This window comes from Bubalus kerabau, chromosome 12 (genome assembly GCF_029407905.1).
Source record: "Bubalus kerabau isolate K-KA32 ecotype Philippines breed swamp buffalo chromosome 12, PCC_UOA_SB_1v2, whole genome shotgun sequence".
Lineage (NCBI taxonomy): Eukaryota > Metazoa > Chordata > Mammalia > Artiodactyla > Bovidae > Bubalus > Bubalus kerabau.
In genome coordinates, this window is record NC_073635.1 from 25,753,695 (window position 1) to 25,770,248 (window position 16,554).

Genomic DNA, 16,554 nt, shown 5'->3' on the forward strand with positions numbered 1-16,554 from the left:
GGCTAACTCTCTGTGCTTGAAAATCAGGGGGCATGGGTTTGATCCCTGGTCAGGGAACTAGATCCCACATGCCACAACAAAAGATCCTGTCTCAGATCTACAGGATCTACAACTAAGACTTGGTGCAGCTAAATAAATAAATAAAAAGAAGAAAAGGAATGGTGTAAATTTTCTTCTATTAAAGAAATGCTTGTCAATATAGTTTTAAAATTTGATGATGATATAAAACTATCTGGTATTTAGACTCTACTGGCTACAATTAAAAGTTATGTATCTCTTATTTTAGAATGTCAAGTTACTAGAAAACAATTTGTATCCTTTACAACTCTTTAAGTGAGATGAAAATTTTTGATGCTCAATCAAAAATGAGGGAGAAGGTACATAGTCACAGTTTCTCATAATTCTTTTTAAGATGTATAAGAGAAAAATCATTTAAAACCACTGTATTAATGTATACCACCCCCACCCCACCCCCACCCCCACCCCCCCATAGGTTTTTCTCTTTGGGATGGATGGCTGTTATCTTTCTGAGATTTCAGAGAACTATTAATACCAAATGGAACTACCAAATTTTAAACTTATAAGCCTCCCCCAATAGTCATCCAATATTTCCTATCATTAATTTTGACTGAAAGAAAGTGAAAGTCGCTCAGTTGCGTCCAATTCTTTGCAATCCCATGGACTATACAGTCCATGGAATTCTCCAGGCCAGAATACTGGAGTGGGTAGCCTTTCCCTTCTCCAGGGGCTCTTCCCAACCCAGGGATCGAACCCAGGTCTCTCGCATTGCGGGCAGATTCTTTACCAGCTGAGCCACAAGGGAAGCCCAAGTTTGACTGAACGGAGTAACAATTCATCTGGAATTAAGTCACTGCCATTCTCAAACAAGTCACTTAGCTAGTCTTAAGAGCTCAGGGCACTATACATAGACTTTAATGCAAGTCTATTCAAGACTGTAAAATCTGCCATCTGCAGACTGAAGAAAAACATACAGTCTAAAAGTTTCAAGATTAAGTTTTATACCAGGCTCTTACTAAAGGCTATTGCCCTGGAGACAGCCTCTTAGATAATTTTGAAAAACTGCTCTGAAGAATCAGGGAGAAAGAAACCAGAATATGTAGTTTTGTGGAGTGTTTTTCCCCTTAAGGGGAAAAAACGTGGAACTTCAAAAGATTACTGCTAATCACAAAGAACAGATTAAAGTTCATGATCTTAGTCCCTTTCTCTGTATCAGAAGATGCGAGCCTGGGTTCATCTTTAGATAGGCATCTTCACTAACTAGGACCAGTAACCAAAGCACAGACCCGCTGTTGTGTTTTTCTCCATCCTAAACTCGCCTCGGGGCTCATGTGAGGGGGCAGGGGCGGCTGCACTGGCTTGATCCTTGCAGAACTGGAAAATCAGGCAACATTCCCTGTCCACGCACACAAACTATCTTATTAACTTTAAAGAACATTTAAAGAAGCGTATGTTTACTTTGATTTTCCTTTTGACTTTCCATAATCATAAATGGAATCAGCACATTTGCTATTTAACCTTAGCAGTCAGGAACTTAATTTTTTTTTTACCGTGCTGTTTCTACAAACTTTTAGCACACACGGCTGCCCCTAACCATCAAGCCTCAACGCCCACAGCTCTGGACCACTCCCTCCCGCGGCCTGGGGTCCACAAGAGAGTAAGAGACTGCGCAAGCGCCGGACCGTCGACGTGGCCGGGAGACCCTAGTTGGGGAGTCCGCGCTGAGTCGCTGGCTCAAGTGGTTCTTCCCTGGCCTTCGGGCCTTTATCTTTTACTCCCTCTAGAGTTTTATGGTGACTCAGACATTCCAAGTGGACTGACTTCGCCGCAGAGGCCATTTAGAAGGTCTGAGCGGACAAAACTGAGGCTGGGAGGGCGGGGGACGAGTCCGCGACGCAGCGGGCCCGCGTGGGCGTCACGTGAGGACCGAGCTGCGGGAGCCGCGCGCTCGGGTCACGCGGGAGCCGCGCTGGCGGGCGGGGCGGCGCGGGCGCGTGACGTGGCGCGCTCCGAAGCGCGCGCCTCCTCAGGCTTTGTCAGCCCCGGCGTGCGGGGCTCCGGGACCCGCGGGTCAGTCCGCGCGGAACTCTGGGGGCCGGCGGCGGCGGCGGCACCGCGTCTGAGGGAGCGGACTCTGCGCTGCGACCGAAGGGCCGGGCGGTCTGGCAGGCACAGGTGGGGCGGCGGCCGGAGGGAGGGAAGGAGTCGCCCCTGCGCGGACCCCACCCACCCAAGGCTGGCGGGTGGCGTCGGCGCCCCGGGCCCGCGGCGCGCTGGCCGGGTGGGAAGGGCCGAGAAGGCCTCGGGCTCCCATCCAGGTCTCAGAGATGGAACTTTCGTGGAAGGGAGCGGTTTCGGGAGGGATTCGTTTGCGAAGTTCTTAGTTAACCCTCACCTCGTGTATCTGCGGAACCTTCGAGCTCGCTACGCCCCCTCCCTGTTTACTGTTGGGTTGGAGGGCGCCGCCTGCCCCCCTCGGGTGGCGGTCTTCCCGAAGCATCTATGGACCATTCTGGCCTCCCCAGCCCCGCTGTTTACCGATTATTCACCCTCACCCGGCGCTTACAGCTTAGTGAAAGTTCCGAAACCTTTCTTTATAGAAAGTCAGCCACATGGGGGTGGGTAGCTCATGATTTTACTCCTTCGAAAACAGTTGTTCGTGTTTTGGCGGGGGCGGGGGGGTTGGGGGGGGACTGCGCACTGCAGAAGATCCCTCCGACTTAATTTCTCTGCCTGGAGAAAGTTGCTCTTGGAATGCGCAGTTTCGTGACGCGGCATTATTGCGTTACTGTAGGGTTGGCCCAGTTCGCCACTCTCTTAATTGTAAATGAATTGGTTTACTCTGTTTCTTGAGGATGCTCGAGATTTGCTTTATTGCATGGTAATTTAATGAGCTTGTCTTCATTGTTGTTGCCTCTGAAATGCGTGGCCTCAAAATGTTTAGGAATTCAACAATTTTCTTTGAAATTTCCGAACGCAAAAGTAATATGAGAAGGCCCCCCTGCCATTATAAGTGGAGGTACTTTTTGTTTCGCTCTCTTTTACATTAGCAGACTTAAGTTGGTGACTTTATGTGAAACGTATTTGGAATAAGAAGCTCTTCTCTCCTGCGCTGTCTCTTACCTGTGAGGCTTTGTGAAATGTCACTATATATAGTTCCTCTAGCAAGCCAAAATAGGGTGAGTTGCTACAGAGGCAGTTACAGATAGATATTTGGGAAAAGTTCCTGCTCCTTTTGTTTGTTTGCTTGGTTTTATTTTGTAAAGGGCTTTCTAGGGAGATGAATGCTGCTGCTACTGCCGCTGCTGCTAAGTCGCTTCAGTCATGTCCGACTCTGTGCGACCCCATAGACTGCAGCCCACCAGGCTCCCCCGTCCCTGGGATTCTCCAGGCAAGAATACTGGAGTGGGTTGCCATTTCCTTCTCCAATGCGTGAAAGTGAAAAGTGAAAGTGAAGTCGCTCAGTCGAGTCCGACTCTTCGCAACACCATGGACGGCAGCCCACCAGGCTCCTGCGTCCATGGGATTTTCCAGGCAAGAGTACTGGAGTGGGGTGCCATTGACTTCTCCGGGGAGATGAATGGTTATATTATTAAAGACTTCTTGTGATATTGATTGTTAGCATGATTGTTACTACTTTTAGTGTTTATGCTGCTGCTGCTAAGTCGCTTCAGTCGTGTCCGACTCTGTGCGACCCCATAGACGGCAGCCCACCAGGCTCCCCCGTCCCTGGGATTCTCCAGGCAAGAACACTGGAGTGGGTTGCCATTTCCTTCTCCAATGCATGAAAGTGAAAAGTGAAAGGGAAGTCGCTCAGTCGAGTCCGACTCTTCGCAACACCATGGACTGCAGCCCACCAGGCTCCTCCATCCGTGGGATTTTCCAGGCAAGAGTACTGGAGTGGGGTGCCATTGCTTTCTCCCAAGTGTTTATGAGATTGAACTAATAAAGACAAAGTGGTTGGTTCAGAATTGAACTTCTTTGCTCCTAGTGTTTTTTTTAAAGTGTGCTTGTGCTTGCGCGTGCGCGCGCGCTCGCGCGCACACACACACACACACACACTGTTACATGAAATAAATGCATTTTACTTTTATTAGAACGTTTAAAAAATAGGTTAAATGCGCCATTGGTATCTGGAGCCAGGTTTTGATTTGTGATTGAAAATGAATGTAGTGGTGTAGGTATTGTTTTATTTGATACTTCAGATTGACGTTTCAAAGACTTCTGTTTTCAACTTTAAAAATTAAAGTGCGAAGTCATGTAATAATAGTTTTTATCTTTTCAAGACACTTTATAAGCACTTGACTATGGTTAGGAGTAGGAGAGACTTCTTTGTTTTTAAGTCACCATCGTATAGTCCTTTTTTCTGTGAAATGCACCTTCTCAGAGAGTACTGAGAAAAAGCAAATCCCGTAACAACCACAAAATAAAAATGTAATATTTTAGTAGAAAGTTTCTTCTTTCTGTGATGAGATTACCAAGTACATTTCATCTGCTAGATCTCCAGGCTGTTCTACTGCCATATATATATATTTTTTCCTCTTCAAAGTGAAGACGACAGCAGCAGCTGACCCATGGAACCCCCCCTCCCCCCCACGCACAAATGGACGTGCGCGCACACACCTGTCTTCCCTGTGAATAGCCCCCACCCCCTTCCTCCAGTGACACATTTAGGAAATCTTTCAGCTCCTTCTGTGAAATAAGTTTTAAATAAAGATGTTTGCAAGGTAATACTGCTTCTACCGAGGGTTCCTTTATCGTGCATGCTTTCTGTCTTCAAATGCTATCTACCCTTTAAGACTTGAGCCTGAAGTCTAAGTAACTGAAACACTTCAGTTACCCTTCACACCTCCTTCACTCTGCTCACTACTTGTTCATATAGCGGGAGGTTTAACTTTGTAGTTAGGTCATTTTCTTGACAAATACTATTGAGCCTGACTCTTTGAATCTATCTTTTCCATTTACCACCTCATTGACTAGTTCTTGAGCAAGCTGCTGAGTATTTGTTAAACATTTTCTAAATCAGAACAACCCTCCAAGGATATGAGGAGTAAATGGAGCATATAACAGTGCCGAGCATATCCAGAGAGCTTAATAAAAGGTAGTAAATTACGGTGCTTCTAAGTGTCACAGACCATGTGTGTCTCATGTTTGCAATATAATATCATAGTGAGTGGATTTAGAACTGTGTTTTTAATTTACTTGTGAACCCCCAAAATAATTTGTGTAAAACAATTCCGTTTGCATAGGTTTAAAGTTGGTTTATAATGTTTTGCATTATACTCTCAGGTGGTTGGAAAGGATGCAGTATCCCACATAGTATAGATACATTTTAATATAAAATTGGTTCATCACTCTTAACTGTATCTCATGGGGTATAATATTACACTTTTATATACATCACCCTCAGTTTTTAAAATATATGCTATTTTACATGGTTCCTTTTTCTTGGAAATTGTACTTTGATTTTATCCATTTCTACTTTTACTCACTCCTGAGTATTCTTTTAATGTAATTTATTTATATTCAAAAGCTTTTTATTCTCTGTCATACATGTCTTTAATAAAAATACTTGTGTAAGTTGAAACTAAGTTTTAAAATTTTTCTTTGACTATAGCTCTAGGAGTTTCTTTTCTTCTGGATTGAATTATTACAAGTAGTAATAGAACAGCATAATACCTGATGGATTTTGATAAAGGATAATTCAATATAAAAATGGAATTTTAGTGGAAATTTATATCTTAAGGAGATGAATAGTTGGGAGTCATGCCTAAAATTGAAATCAACACCTGTGACTTTGGGGCTGTTTCATTCTACCATGAATTCTGCCTTTCCATGCTGGGAAATACACCATAGTAAAAATAGAAACGAGAGTGTGGTATATTTGGTAAAGTTTTGCAAACTGGGAAGATTGTGAAAGGAGCTTGAAAGAGGAAAAGCAATAGCATGATAGCTAAACTGCAGGTCTGTTGCCCATAGGTCAGTTTTAGTGAGAAGGGATCTGAAAGCCTTTTTCTTAAAATTGTATATGTTGTTGTTACATGTTCCTTGACAAATCTTCATGTTCCCCTCGGTACACAGTCCCTCATTTAAAGACCATTTGAGCTGTGGTTGTCAACAGGGGATGATTTTGCAGCCAGGGTACGTTTTGGCAATGCCTGGAGATTTAAAAAAAAAATAATTTTACTTATTTATTTTTTAAATGTTTGGCTGTGCAGGGTCCTTGTTGCCTTGCGGGCTCTTCTCTAGTTCCTGTTGTGACTTCTCTTGTTGCAGAACATGGGCTCTAGGGCACTTGGGCTTCAGTAGTTGCGGTTCCCAGGCTCTAGAGCATAGGCTCAGTTGCTTCGCCTCAAGTGGGATCTTCCCAGATCAGGGATCAAACCTGTGTCTCTTGCGTTGGCAGGCAGATTCTTTACCACGGAGCCACCGTGGAGACATTTTTGATCGTCATGTGGTGGGTAGAGGGGGTCGCTGCTTCTGGCACCTAGTAGATAGAGATCAGAGTGGGGATAAACATCCTCCAGTGATCAGGACCGGAGAAGGCAATGGCACCCCACTCCAGTACTCTTGCCTGGAAAATCCCATGGATGGAGGAGCCTGGTGGGCTCCTTAGTGTCCATGGGGTCGCTTAGGGTTGGACACGACTGAGCGACTTCCCTTTCACTTTTCACTTATATGCATTGGAGAAGGAAATGGCAACCCACTTCAGTGTTCTTGCCTGGAGAATCCCAGGGACAGGGGAGCCTGATGGGCTGCCGTCTCTGGGGTCGCACAGAGTCGGACACGACTGAAGTGACTTAGCAGTGATCAGGACAGCCTCCCATAACAAAGAATTTTCCAGCCCAAAATGTGAATCAAACTGAGATTGAGAAACCCTGATTTAGAGGATTCGTTTTGGAATCAGACTATCTAATTCTGTAATCTAAGGCAATGGGTTAGTAAACTCTTTTCAGTAGATGGTAAGATGTTTTAGGCTTGTGGGCCACATATAATCTCTGTTGCATATCCTTGTTTTTATAATCTTTTAAAAATATGAAAGTAATTCTTAGCTCCAAGGTCTTTCAGAAACATGTGATCTAAAGCAGTTAAGGCCTTCAAGCCTCATTTTTCTTCCTCCTGCAAAGTACTGGTAACAGTAACAATGTCTCAAGAGTTGTTTGTAAGGACTGAATGAAATGAACATCTAGCTTGGTCTCCAGCACACATTAAAAGCTCTGTAAATGGCGTCCTTGGTAGTCATGGTGTCCTGTGTAAGTGAAAGTCGCTCAGTCCTGTCTGACTCTTGGCAACCCCATGGACTACAGTCCATGGAATTCTCCAGGCAGGAATACTGGAGTGGGTAACCTTCCCTTCTCCAGGGGATCTTCCCAACCCAGGGATTGAACCCAGGTCTCCTGCATTGCAGGCGGATTCTTTACCAGCTGAGCCCAAGGGAAGCCCAAGAATACTGGAGTGGGTAGCCTGTCCCTTCTCCAAGGGATCTTCCCGACCCAGGAATCAAACTGGGGTCTCCTGCATTGCAGGTGGATTTTTTTTTACCAGTTGAGCTATCAGGGAAGAACATGTGCTATCCTATAGCACAGAGCAAAAAATTCCAAGTCACAGTGTTGTTCAAGACCGTGTTCAAGTAAGTCATTTGAACAAACTTAAAAAGAGTGCTGGTTAAATTCCTGGGTCAGCTTGCCATAGCCTGTGTAAACCTCTGCTGTCTTGCTTTCTGAACTCTAAGCCTGCTTTTATCTTAAGGAGGGTGGAATGCAGAATTTCTATCCCATGATGTCTGAGGAAAGAAAGCATTCTACTGGCATTCTGTTCTAAAGACAGATTCCAATGTGGGGTTGTCCGTTTTCATAGGGGATTCAAGGTGGGACAAGTAAGATCTCTGATGATACTCGATTGTATGTGATGTTTTCTAAATTGGGGACAGATATATATAAATGTACACACACACACTCTCTCTCAACTACCGTGAAGTCCCTGTATGTGACTGACCAGTGGTTTATTTTTCAGGTTAGAAAGTATAGTTAGGCTAGTTTGGTGATGCCTTTATAGTGCAGATGGTTGCTAAAAGAGCCTTAAGTCCTTTAAATTATCCTATCATTATAATTTTTACTGAGATCACAGGAAAATAAAACCACAGTGTCTGTAGTAGGCACATCTGGGTATTGAGGGCTTGAAATGAAGGTAGTTGAAATTGAGATATGCCTCAAGCATAAAATACACACTAGGTTTTGAAGACTTAATGCCAAAAATAAGGAAAACTATCTCATTAATAATTTTTATATTGGGTACATGGTGAAATAATATTTCGGATGTTTTTGGATAAATAAAATGCTATCACTGAAGTTTTTTACTTTTTAATGTGGCTATTAGAAATTTTTAAATTACATATGTAGTTAACATTTATAATTGTGTTAGACAGTGCTGCTCTAAAGCTTTAGTTTATTTTTAAAAATTACTAATTGTTTTTATCCTGCACATAGAAAGAATTAAATATTTTTATAAGGCTTGCAGTGAAAATCAGAGATCCCACCACCCTGGTCTCATCCCTTACTCCCAAAGCTTGTATCCGTTTTCTTACCACTTCTGGTCTTTCTGTCTGAATCTATAATAAATAGGATGCTTATATTGTTACTTTATTTTTCAGTGTTAGGCATTGTCCATTAACTTTCTAGTAGGAAAGATGAAATTTTAGGTCTCCCATGCTGTACCACAGGCACATAAACTTTCTATCCATTCATCTTCCCATCTTCTCAAGATGGTTGTATTATAATTTGGCTTGTATCAGGATTCATTATTTATATTATTATGATATTAATCAAAATTGAAACATGCAGTACACTGATTACTTTTCTTTCTAACTCAGCATCTTGTTTTCCTTGGGGTTAATAATTGTCTTGATTTTTATTTCCTTAGTTTACCATGTACTTATTGCTGATTAAACCCTGAGTCCTCTCACAGTTAATATAGATCTCTTCTGAAAACTTAAGAACACATTAGGTATTTTCTTTTATGCTCTTTTGAATTAAAGCACCCAGTCTTCTTTCCAGGCTGGAGAGAAATAGTGTTCTTGGGCTTGGTTAGGAGAGATCTGAGGGTCTACTTTGTAAATTAGCTTTGACTCCATCCCTTATTCAGTCCTTACTCTCTCTCCCAAAGGAGGACTGAATCTCATCAGTTCCTGTGCCTTTTGGAGGTTCTACCATGAAATATATGTGGGGCTGCCTTTCTGGTTTCCTGATTGACAATGTAGGCCTCCGCTTTCTCAGATCTGTTTTCTGAGTTGCGGTATCTGCTGCCTCTTTCAGAAACGAAGCACTGTTGACTCCCTCCGCCCTCCCTTTTTGTGAGTTTTGGGTCCATTATTTGTTTTATTAATGGATATAATAAGGTGAAATATAGTGCATTAATCTTAAGTTTACAGATTTTTAATATATGCCTGCACCCATGTAATCACCACTCAGATCCAGATAGAGAGCATTTCCGTATGCTATAAGGTCATCCCCTTGTGTCCCTTTCAAGTCTATACCAGCACCTGTAATCATTGTTTTTGTTTCTGTCATCAAAGACTAGTTTTGCCTGTTCCTCAAAATCATACAGGATAGTAGTCCCAGTATGAAATCTTTTGTGTGTAGCTTCTTTTGTCCAAAGACTTGGTGAGTCATCCGCATTGCGGGCATCAATTAAAAAAAAATCCTGTGTATTACTGCATAATATGAACATGCCACTGTTTATCCCTTCTCCTGTGGGTGGGCATTTGGATTGTTTCGAGATTTTGGCTTTTGTGAATAAAGCTGCTCTGAATATTATTGTACATATTTTTGGTGTGTATATTCATTCATTTCTCTTGGTTATATACCTCTAAGTGGAATTGCTGGATCATAGAGTGGGTGAATGTACCTTAGAAATGCCAGACTTCCATAGTGGCTGTACCATTTTTCACTCACACTAGCAAAGTATATGACAGTTCCAGTTTCCATCTTCTCTAACATTTGCCAGTATTCAATTTTAGCCACCTGATAAGTATATATAGTTGACCTTGAACAATGGGATTAGAGGTGCCAATCACCACATAGTTATAAATCTCTGTATTACTGTCTCTGCCTCAGACATAAAGGAATTGATAAATAACAAGGGCAGAAAACTGAAACACTTTGGATTGAATCAAGACACAGACCCTCTTTCTTTTGATTCCACATGTTGTGATGACTCCAATCAAACACAAACTTTTCCCCACACTTAATTAAAGAGCCATAAAATGAAAATACAGTACTGTATTTATTGAGAATAATCTATGTATAGGTGGATCCATACTGTTCAAGGGTCAGCTGTAGTCAGCTGGGTTTTAGTTTCATTTCCATGAAAGAATCACGTGTTGAATGCCTTTTCACATGGCCATTTGGGAAGTATCCGTTCATGCCTCTTTCTCATTGAAAGGAATGGTTATGCTTTTTAAATAATCTTGTGAGTCACTTTAATGGAGTTTGGGGAGAGAAGAGGGCTAACTGCATGTGAGAAACCTGCCACCTTTAAATGAAAGTAAGGTAACTTTAAAGCTTCATTCAGGTACATCCCCCCCCCCCATTTCTGTCCTCTCCAGTATGTGATTCAACTTCATTTTTAATTAGCTGCTGTAATCCAGAAGTATAATGAGTTTTAGAATGAGACTCTTTTGTTCCAACCTAAAAGATATAGGAAACTTTTCTTTCTTATAAGAAACTGGAACAAGAAAATTATTCAGTAGCTATATTCTGGCTTATTCTCTTAAATTTTTAATTAAAAAGATAGAAGCAAGAGCAATATTTATCCATTCAACAAATACATATTGAGTGTTTCCTGTATGTCACATCTAAATAGGCTTAGGAAATACATCAGTAAACAAAGACAAGCAAGGCTCCAGTCCTCTGAAGTATATTCAGGTGGGAGGAATTGATACTAAATAAGTAAACAAATATCTAAATAAGGTAATTAAAAATATATTTCCTGTTTTGCAGAAATGGAACAAGAACCCCAAGATGGAGAACCTATTGAAATTAAGATCATCAAGGAAGCATACAAGAAAGCCTTTGTATTTGTTAATAAAGGACTGAATACAGATGAATTAGGTCAAAAGGAAGAAGCAAAGAACTACTATAAGCAAGGAATAGGACACCTGCTTAGAGGAATCAGCATTTCATCAACGGATCCTGAGTACACAGGTCCTGAGTGGGAGTCTGCTAGGCAGATGCAACAGAAAATGAAAGAAACGCTACAGAATGTACGTACCAGGTTGGAAATTCTAGAGAAGGGTCTTGCCACTTCTCTACGGAATGATCTTCAGGAGGTGCCCAAGTTGTATCCAGAATTTCCACCTAAAGACATGTCTGAAAAGTCACCAGAGCCTCAGAGCTTTAGTTCACTTCCTCAGCACAGTGAAGTAAATGGCGGCACTTCAACTGCAAGTGCAGAAGCAAGTAGTTCACCTACTACTTTGTCCTTGCCGTGTCAGAGTCATCCGTCCGAAGCACCTCCTGCTTACACTCCCCAGGCTGCTGAGGGTCACTACACTGTATCCTATGGAACAGAATCTGGGGAGTTCTCGTCAGTCGGGGAGAACTTCTATAGGAATCACTCTCAGCCACCTCCTCTTGAGACCTTAGGGGTGGATGCAGATGAGTTGATTTTGATACCAAACGGAGTACAAATTTTCTTTGTAAATCCCGCAGGGGAGGTTAGTGCACCTTCATATCCTGGGTACCTTCGAATCGTGAGGTTCTTGGATAATTCTCTTGATACCTTTCTAAATCGTCCTCCTGGATTTCTCCAGGTAAGCCAAAGAAAGAGATAAACAAATTTGAAATATGTGTAGAACATATTACTTTTATTTGATAATATTTATGATGTGTCCAAGACAGTGAATGCAAAAAGGTTACTATAATTTCTAGTTCCTTTTTAAATTCATGAAATTTATGTGCCTTCAGCATCTACGTTTGTATTTGACAACATTTCTTTTTCTTTAGATATAAAGTCTTGTTTTAGTATTAAATTTGTGATGACAGGACCTAAAGGAGATTGGAATATTCATCCTTTTAGTTTTTTATCTGAAGAAGAAACCTAATAACTTTAATTTCAAAAAGGGATTTGTGTAACTCTTGTGTGAATGTGTAACTTTAAATTTCCACAAATGTTGTCAGGCCCCCACTGAGGGGCCAGACCGGGCTAGATGCAGCCTGGTGTCCAGAACAGTGGTTCTCAACTAGTAGGAACCACCCCTGCCGTCTCCACACACCCTGGGGTATTTTGACAGTAGTGGGGACATTTTTGGTTGTCACAGCTGGGACTGGGGTGTGTGCTGTTGCTCCTGGGATATATAGTGGGTAGAGGCCAGGCATACTGCTAAACATTAAACAGGATAGCTCTTATCAGTTAAAAAAAATAACTGAAAATGCCAGTCATGCCAAGATTAAGAAACCATGGTCTACAAGTAGAGACTGTGATGATGATCATCTGAGAAGCAATTCTAACTTTCCAAGTATATACATTTACCAGGATACACTTGGTCCAAGAGCAAAGACTGTTGCTAAATAAAGGTGGAGGTTAGGACACTTATGGAATTCCTGAGGTATTCTGAAGGTGAAATTCCTGAGGTATTCTGAAGGTGATGGTCCAGTATCAATCTGTTTTAGTATGGGGAGATGGGTTTCTGGAAGTACAGATTCAGTATTCATTGGATATAACAAAAGGATCTGCATGGCAGGGAGATGACTATTTGAGAAGGCAGGTAGGCAGGTGCTTTTAAAAGTCCAGGTGATGTGGTTTAGCTACAGTACTAGTTATCTACATTTTTTTTCTTTCTTAATATATTTTCAATTCTTATGCAGCTTTTACTTTATAAAGTTCACACGAAGGTTGTTTACACATAGTTGGAGATTTACTAGGAGTGTATGAAGGAGATATCTGGGAGCATTGTTGGAAGAAAGATTTCATTAGTGGACAGGAAGAATAGTGAATCATAAGTTATTTTTTAAAAAGAAGCCTTAAGGTTGAAAAGAGTAGGCTTATTGATTCTGAGGGGTCTGATAAAAGATAAAATATTTTCTGCTGAACTGATAATAAAATGGCATTGTAAGAGTGGAATTTTAAAAACCTTTGGGTCCTGGGCTACTGGAGGTTCAGGGAATGAAAATTTGAAACATTCTATTGATTACATGAGCTCAACCATTAAAATGACTTGTCCTTTAGTAAAAATTTGTTCTGTGCTTTTAATTCTGTTTTTCTAGTAGCTCCTATTTTGAGTCTTAAATAAAAAAGTAAAATTGTACCCAAAATTTGAGTCTTTTTAAGGGACTCGCATTTACATGTGTTCAGTTATTTATAACAGTGTCCTAAAAGAGAGTTGCCATGTGTTTACTGAATTTTTTGTTCTTAAAAATCACTATTGCTTTATTTAGGAAATTAGAAATTAATTTAAAGTTGGCAGACTAGAATTATGTGGCTTCTAAAAACTATTTTTTTTTATTGAATTTAGTTTTAATATACTTTTTAAACCTGTCAGATTTGTAGTCAATTCATATGGAACTTGGATATGAAGTTGCTCTGTGAAAGTGAAACTGGGAGAAGTCAGCAGTGGTGGGTGAGCTCACCAATCTATAATACTCTGCCCTGAAAAAGGTCTATAAATTTTATTTGAGAAGATTTGAGGATACTCCATTTCAGTTAAGGTGACCAGAATGTAGTTTGTCTTAGAGAAATAATGACACAGTAAAAGAAACCTTTCCCTAACTTTCATCATTTAAGTGTAACCATTACAATTTTTTGTTGTTGTTAAATCCACCACCTGTTATTCATATTTTTTTAAATGTCTATTTTTTTAACTTTATCCTAAGCAATAACAACTGTGAAATTGAGGAAAAGAAGTTGTATTTTTCCCTACATATTTCAATACTGAAATATGTAGCTACTCAAATTTAAATAGTCTGTATATTACTTGAAGTCATTTCACATACTACAGATGGTTATATATCATACTTGGGAAAACACAGCCATCAGTGTTATTGCAACTTGTCTGAAGTTTGATTTTGATGAAAGCTGGAGAGTGGCTTTTAAAATGACTAAAACAAAGATAATCCACTAAAATAAGAATTTGAAAATGTTTGTTAAGCACTTTTCTAGGAAAGAGTCAGACTTGCATGCTTGATCTCTACATATTTGTATTCTGTTGGTCAGAGATGTGATAGTACACCAGAATTTTCCATTGTTTATATGAAACCTTTCATCTCTTTGACTCATATACATCACACAATATTTGATGATAATCAATTATTCTTCCAAGTTTCTTAATATTAGAAAATGTCTTGGTGAGGGGAAAAATTATATTCTGGTCACTGAAAGAATAATGGAAATTAATACATTTGGATATTCTGATTTAAACTTAATTTCTTCTGAATTTAGATCTCCAGGAGGTGAGTTTAAGTCTTAGTTGATAATCTGACCTCCCCATATGATGTTGCCGGGCAGCTTTTGGTTTAACTTCAAAATAAGATAGTAAATCCATAAATGTAACTTAATATTCTTGCTCTATCAGATCAGGTTGGACTTAGTAAAAACAAACAAACAAACAACTGTGTTTCTAATTAAAATAATTGTTTAGCTTCTCCAGTGGCAGATAGCATGTGTTTAAACCCTAGCTTCACTTTTTGGTTGTTGACTCTGAGCAACTTAATTAACCTCTCAGTGCCTCATTTTTTTTGTGGTTAAAGTGACACTAACCAACTTCATGGAATTGTTTTGAGGATTAAATCAGTAAATACATGTGGAGTACTTAGAAACAGTTTGATTTTATTTAATTTCCACAGAGATGTTTAATAATAAAGAAAAGCTTAATTTACTTTGACTATTATTTCTTTAAAGCTAGACTCATTATCGGTTAACAGTGGGCTATTTCAGGGCACTGGTTTTAAGACTGTTAAATTAGAGGAGCAGTAAGATTTTTAGCACAGTTCCTGTGTTTTGCAGGGGAATCAGGCTAGCAAATGATTGATTTTTATTGGGGGTTTGTTGATGCTGATGGTTCTACAAAACCTTATAAAATGCATTTCAAACCTTAAAGTGTGTATTTGCTAATCAAACAATATTTAAAACCTCAGTGAAAACTTTGTTAATTGATTTGTTTTTAATTAATCCTTTCAGGTTTGTGACTGGTTGTATCCTCTAGTTCCTGATAGGTCTCCAGTTCTTAAATGTACTGTAGGTGCCTACATGTTTCCTGATACGATGTTACAAGCATCGGGATGCTTTGTGGGGGTCGTCTTGTCATCTGAATTACCAGAAGATGACAGAGAACTCTTCGAGGATCTATTAAGACAAATGTCTGACCTTCGGCTCCAGGTAACTTGTGTGCCACCTTCAGGATGAAAACCTACTTTAATGTAATCACTCCTGCTTTCAAAGAAATTGTAATAAGCTCCAGTTTGATCAGTAGGAAATAGTATATAATTTGCTTGTGTGTTCACAAATATTTAATACACGTTGGGAATTGGCTGTAAATAATGATTATTGTGGTCTCTGAAATCAAATTGTCTCGATTTGAATTTGAACTCTTGCAGTTAATAGCTGTCTACTTCAAGTTGATCTATAACTGAAAGTTACCTGAATGTTGATCTTCCCTATACTTTAGTTTCTTTATCATAAAATAAAGATAATAACATCTACTTTATTGGGCTATGATGAAGATTAAAAGTTAATGCCTTAAGACACTTACATCAGTGCTAGCAAGTAATGTGGGTATTAGCTCTTGTTATGACCACTGTCTTCTCAGTTGGAAAACTGGGCTCAAAGAGCCCAAAAATGGGACTCAATGGTGAAGTGGAGGTAATTTCAGCATTGATAGTGAAGTTGCTCAGTTGTGTCCGACTCTTTACGACGCCATGGACTGTAGCCTACCAGGCTCCTCGTTCCATGGAATTTTCCAGGTAAGAGTACTAGAGTGGGTTACCATTTCCTTTTCCAGGGGATCTTCCTGACCCAGGGATTGCACTAGGGTCTCCTGCGTTGCAGGCATACGCTTTACTGTCTGAGCCACCAGGGAAGTTAATTTCAGCATTAGCAGATGGATAGTGTTAGATGTTTTAGGGGTATGTCTTGAGGAACAGGTTTTGTCTCAGGAAATTGTCTTTGTTCTTATGATGAACGAAGGCAAAATGTGATTTAAAAAGTGGTTGGTCATCCTGTGAACTTGCCTCATTTAACCCATTTTCTCTGCCCAATACTGATCTGTTTTAGGAAGTTGAAATAGAGTATAATGGGGATGTTTTCTTTAGCTGTTCTTGCCCATCCTAATGTAAGACAAGGGAGGAAACCATTTTTGATTGTGCATATTGACAGTTATTAGAGGTTAAAGAAGATTGATAGCCTGGGTAATATATACATATATAGTATATATAGAAAACCTTTTATTTTCTCCTTCAATCAACAGATATTTAGAATTCATTATTTAACCTGGTTCTGTGTTAAATGATGGGATGGTAAGAAAGAACAGAGGGGGCTATAAAAATA

At 40.2% G+C, this 16,554-nt stretch overlaps 1 protein-coding gene across 4 annotated transcripts in view; it reads left to right on the plus strand.

Annotated features, from left to right (window-relative positions):
• The first annotated feature begins 1,558 nt into the window (after window positions 1-1,558).
• The window catches only part of SPART (spartin), a 31,975-nt gene continuing 16,979 nt past the window's right edge, over window positions 1,559-16,554 (plus strand). Inside the window, exons 1-3 of one of the 4 annotated variants that reach the window (XM_055542357.1) lie at window positions 1,559-1,863; window positions 11,016-11,827; window positions 15,190-15,387. In XM_055542357.1, coding sequence (XP_055398332.1) covers window positions 11,018-11,827; window positions 15,190-15,387 — 1,008 coding nt within the window. In that variant the 5' untranslated portion in view covers window positions 1,559-1,863; window positions 11,016-11,017. Of the gene's footprint in view, window positions 1,864-1,982; window positions 2,194-11,015; window positions 11,828-15,189; window positions 15,388-16,554 lie in introns of those variants that run through there. The other 3 variants (XM_055542359.1, XM_055542356.1, XM_055542358.1) reach the window with 3 other exon arrangements.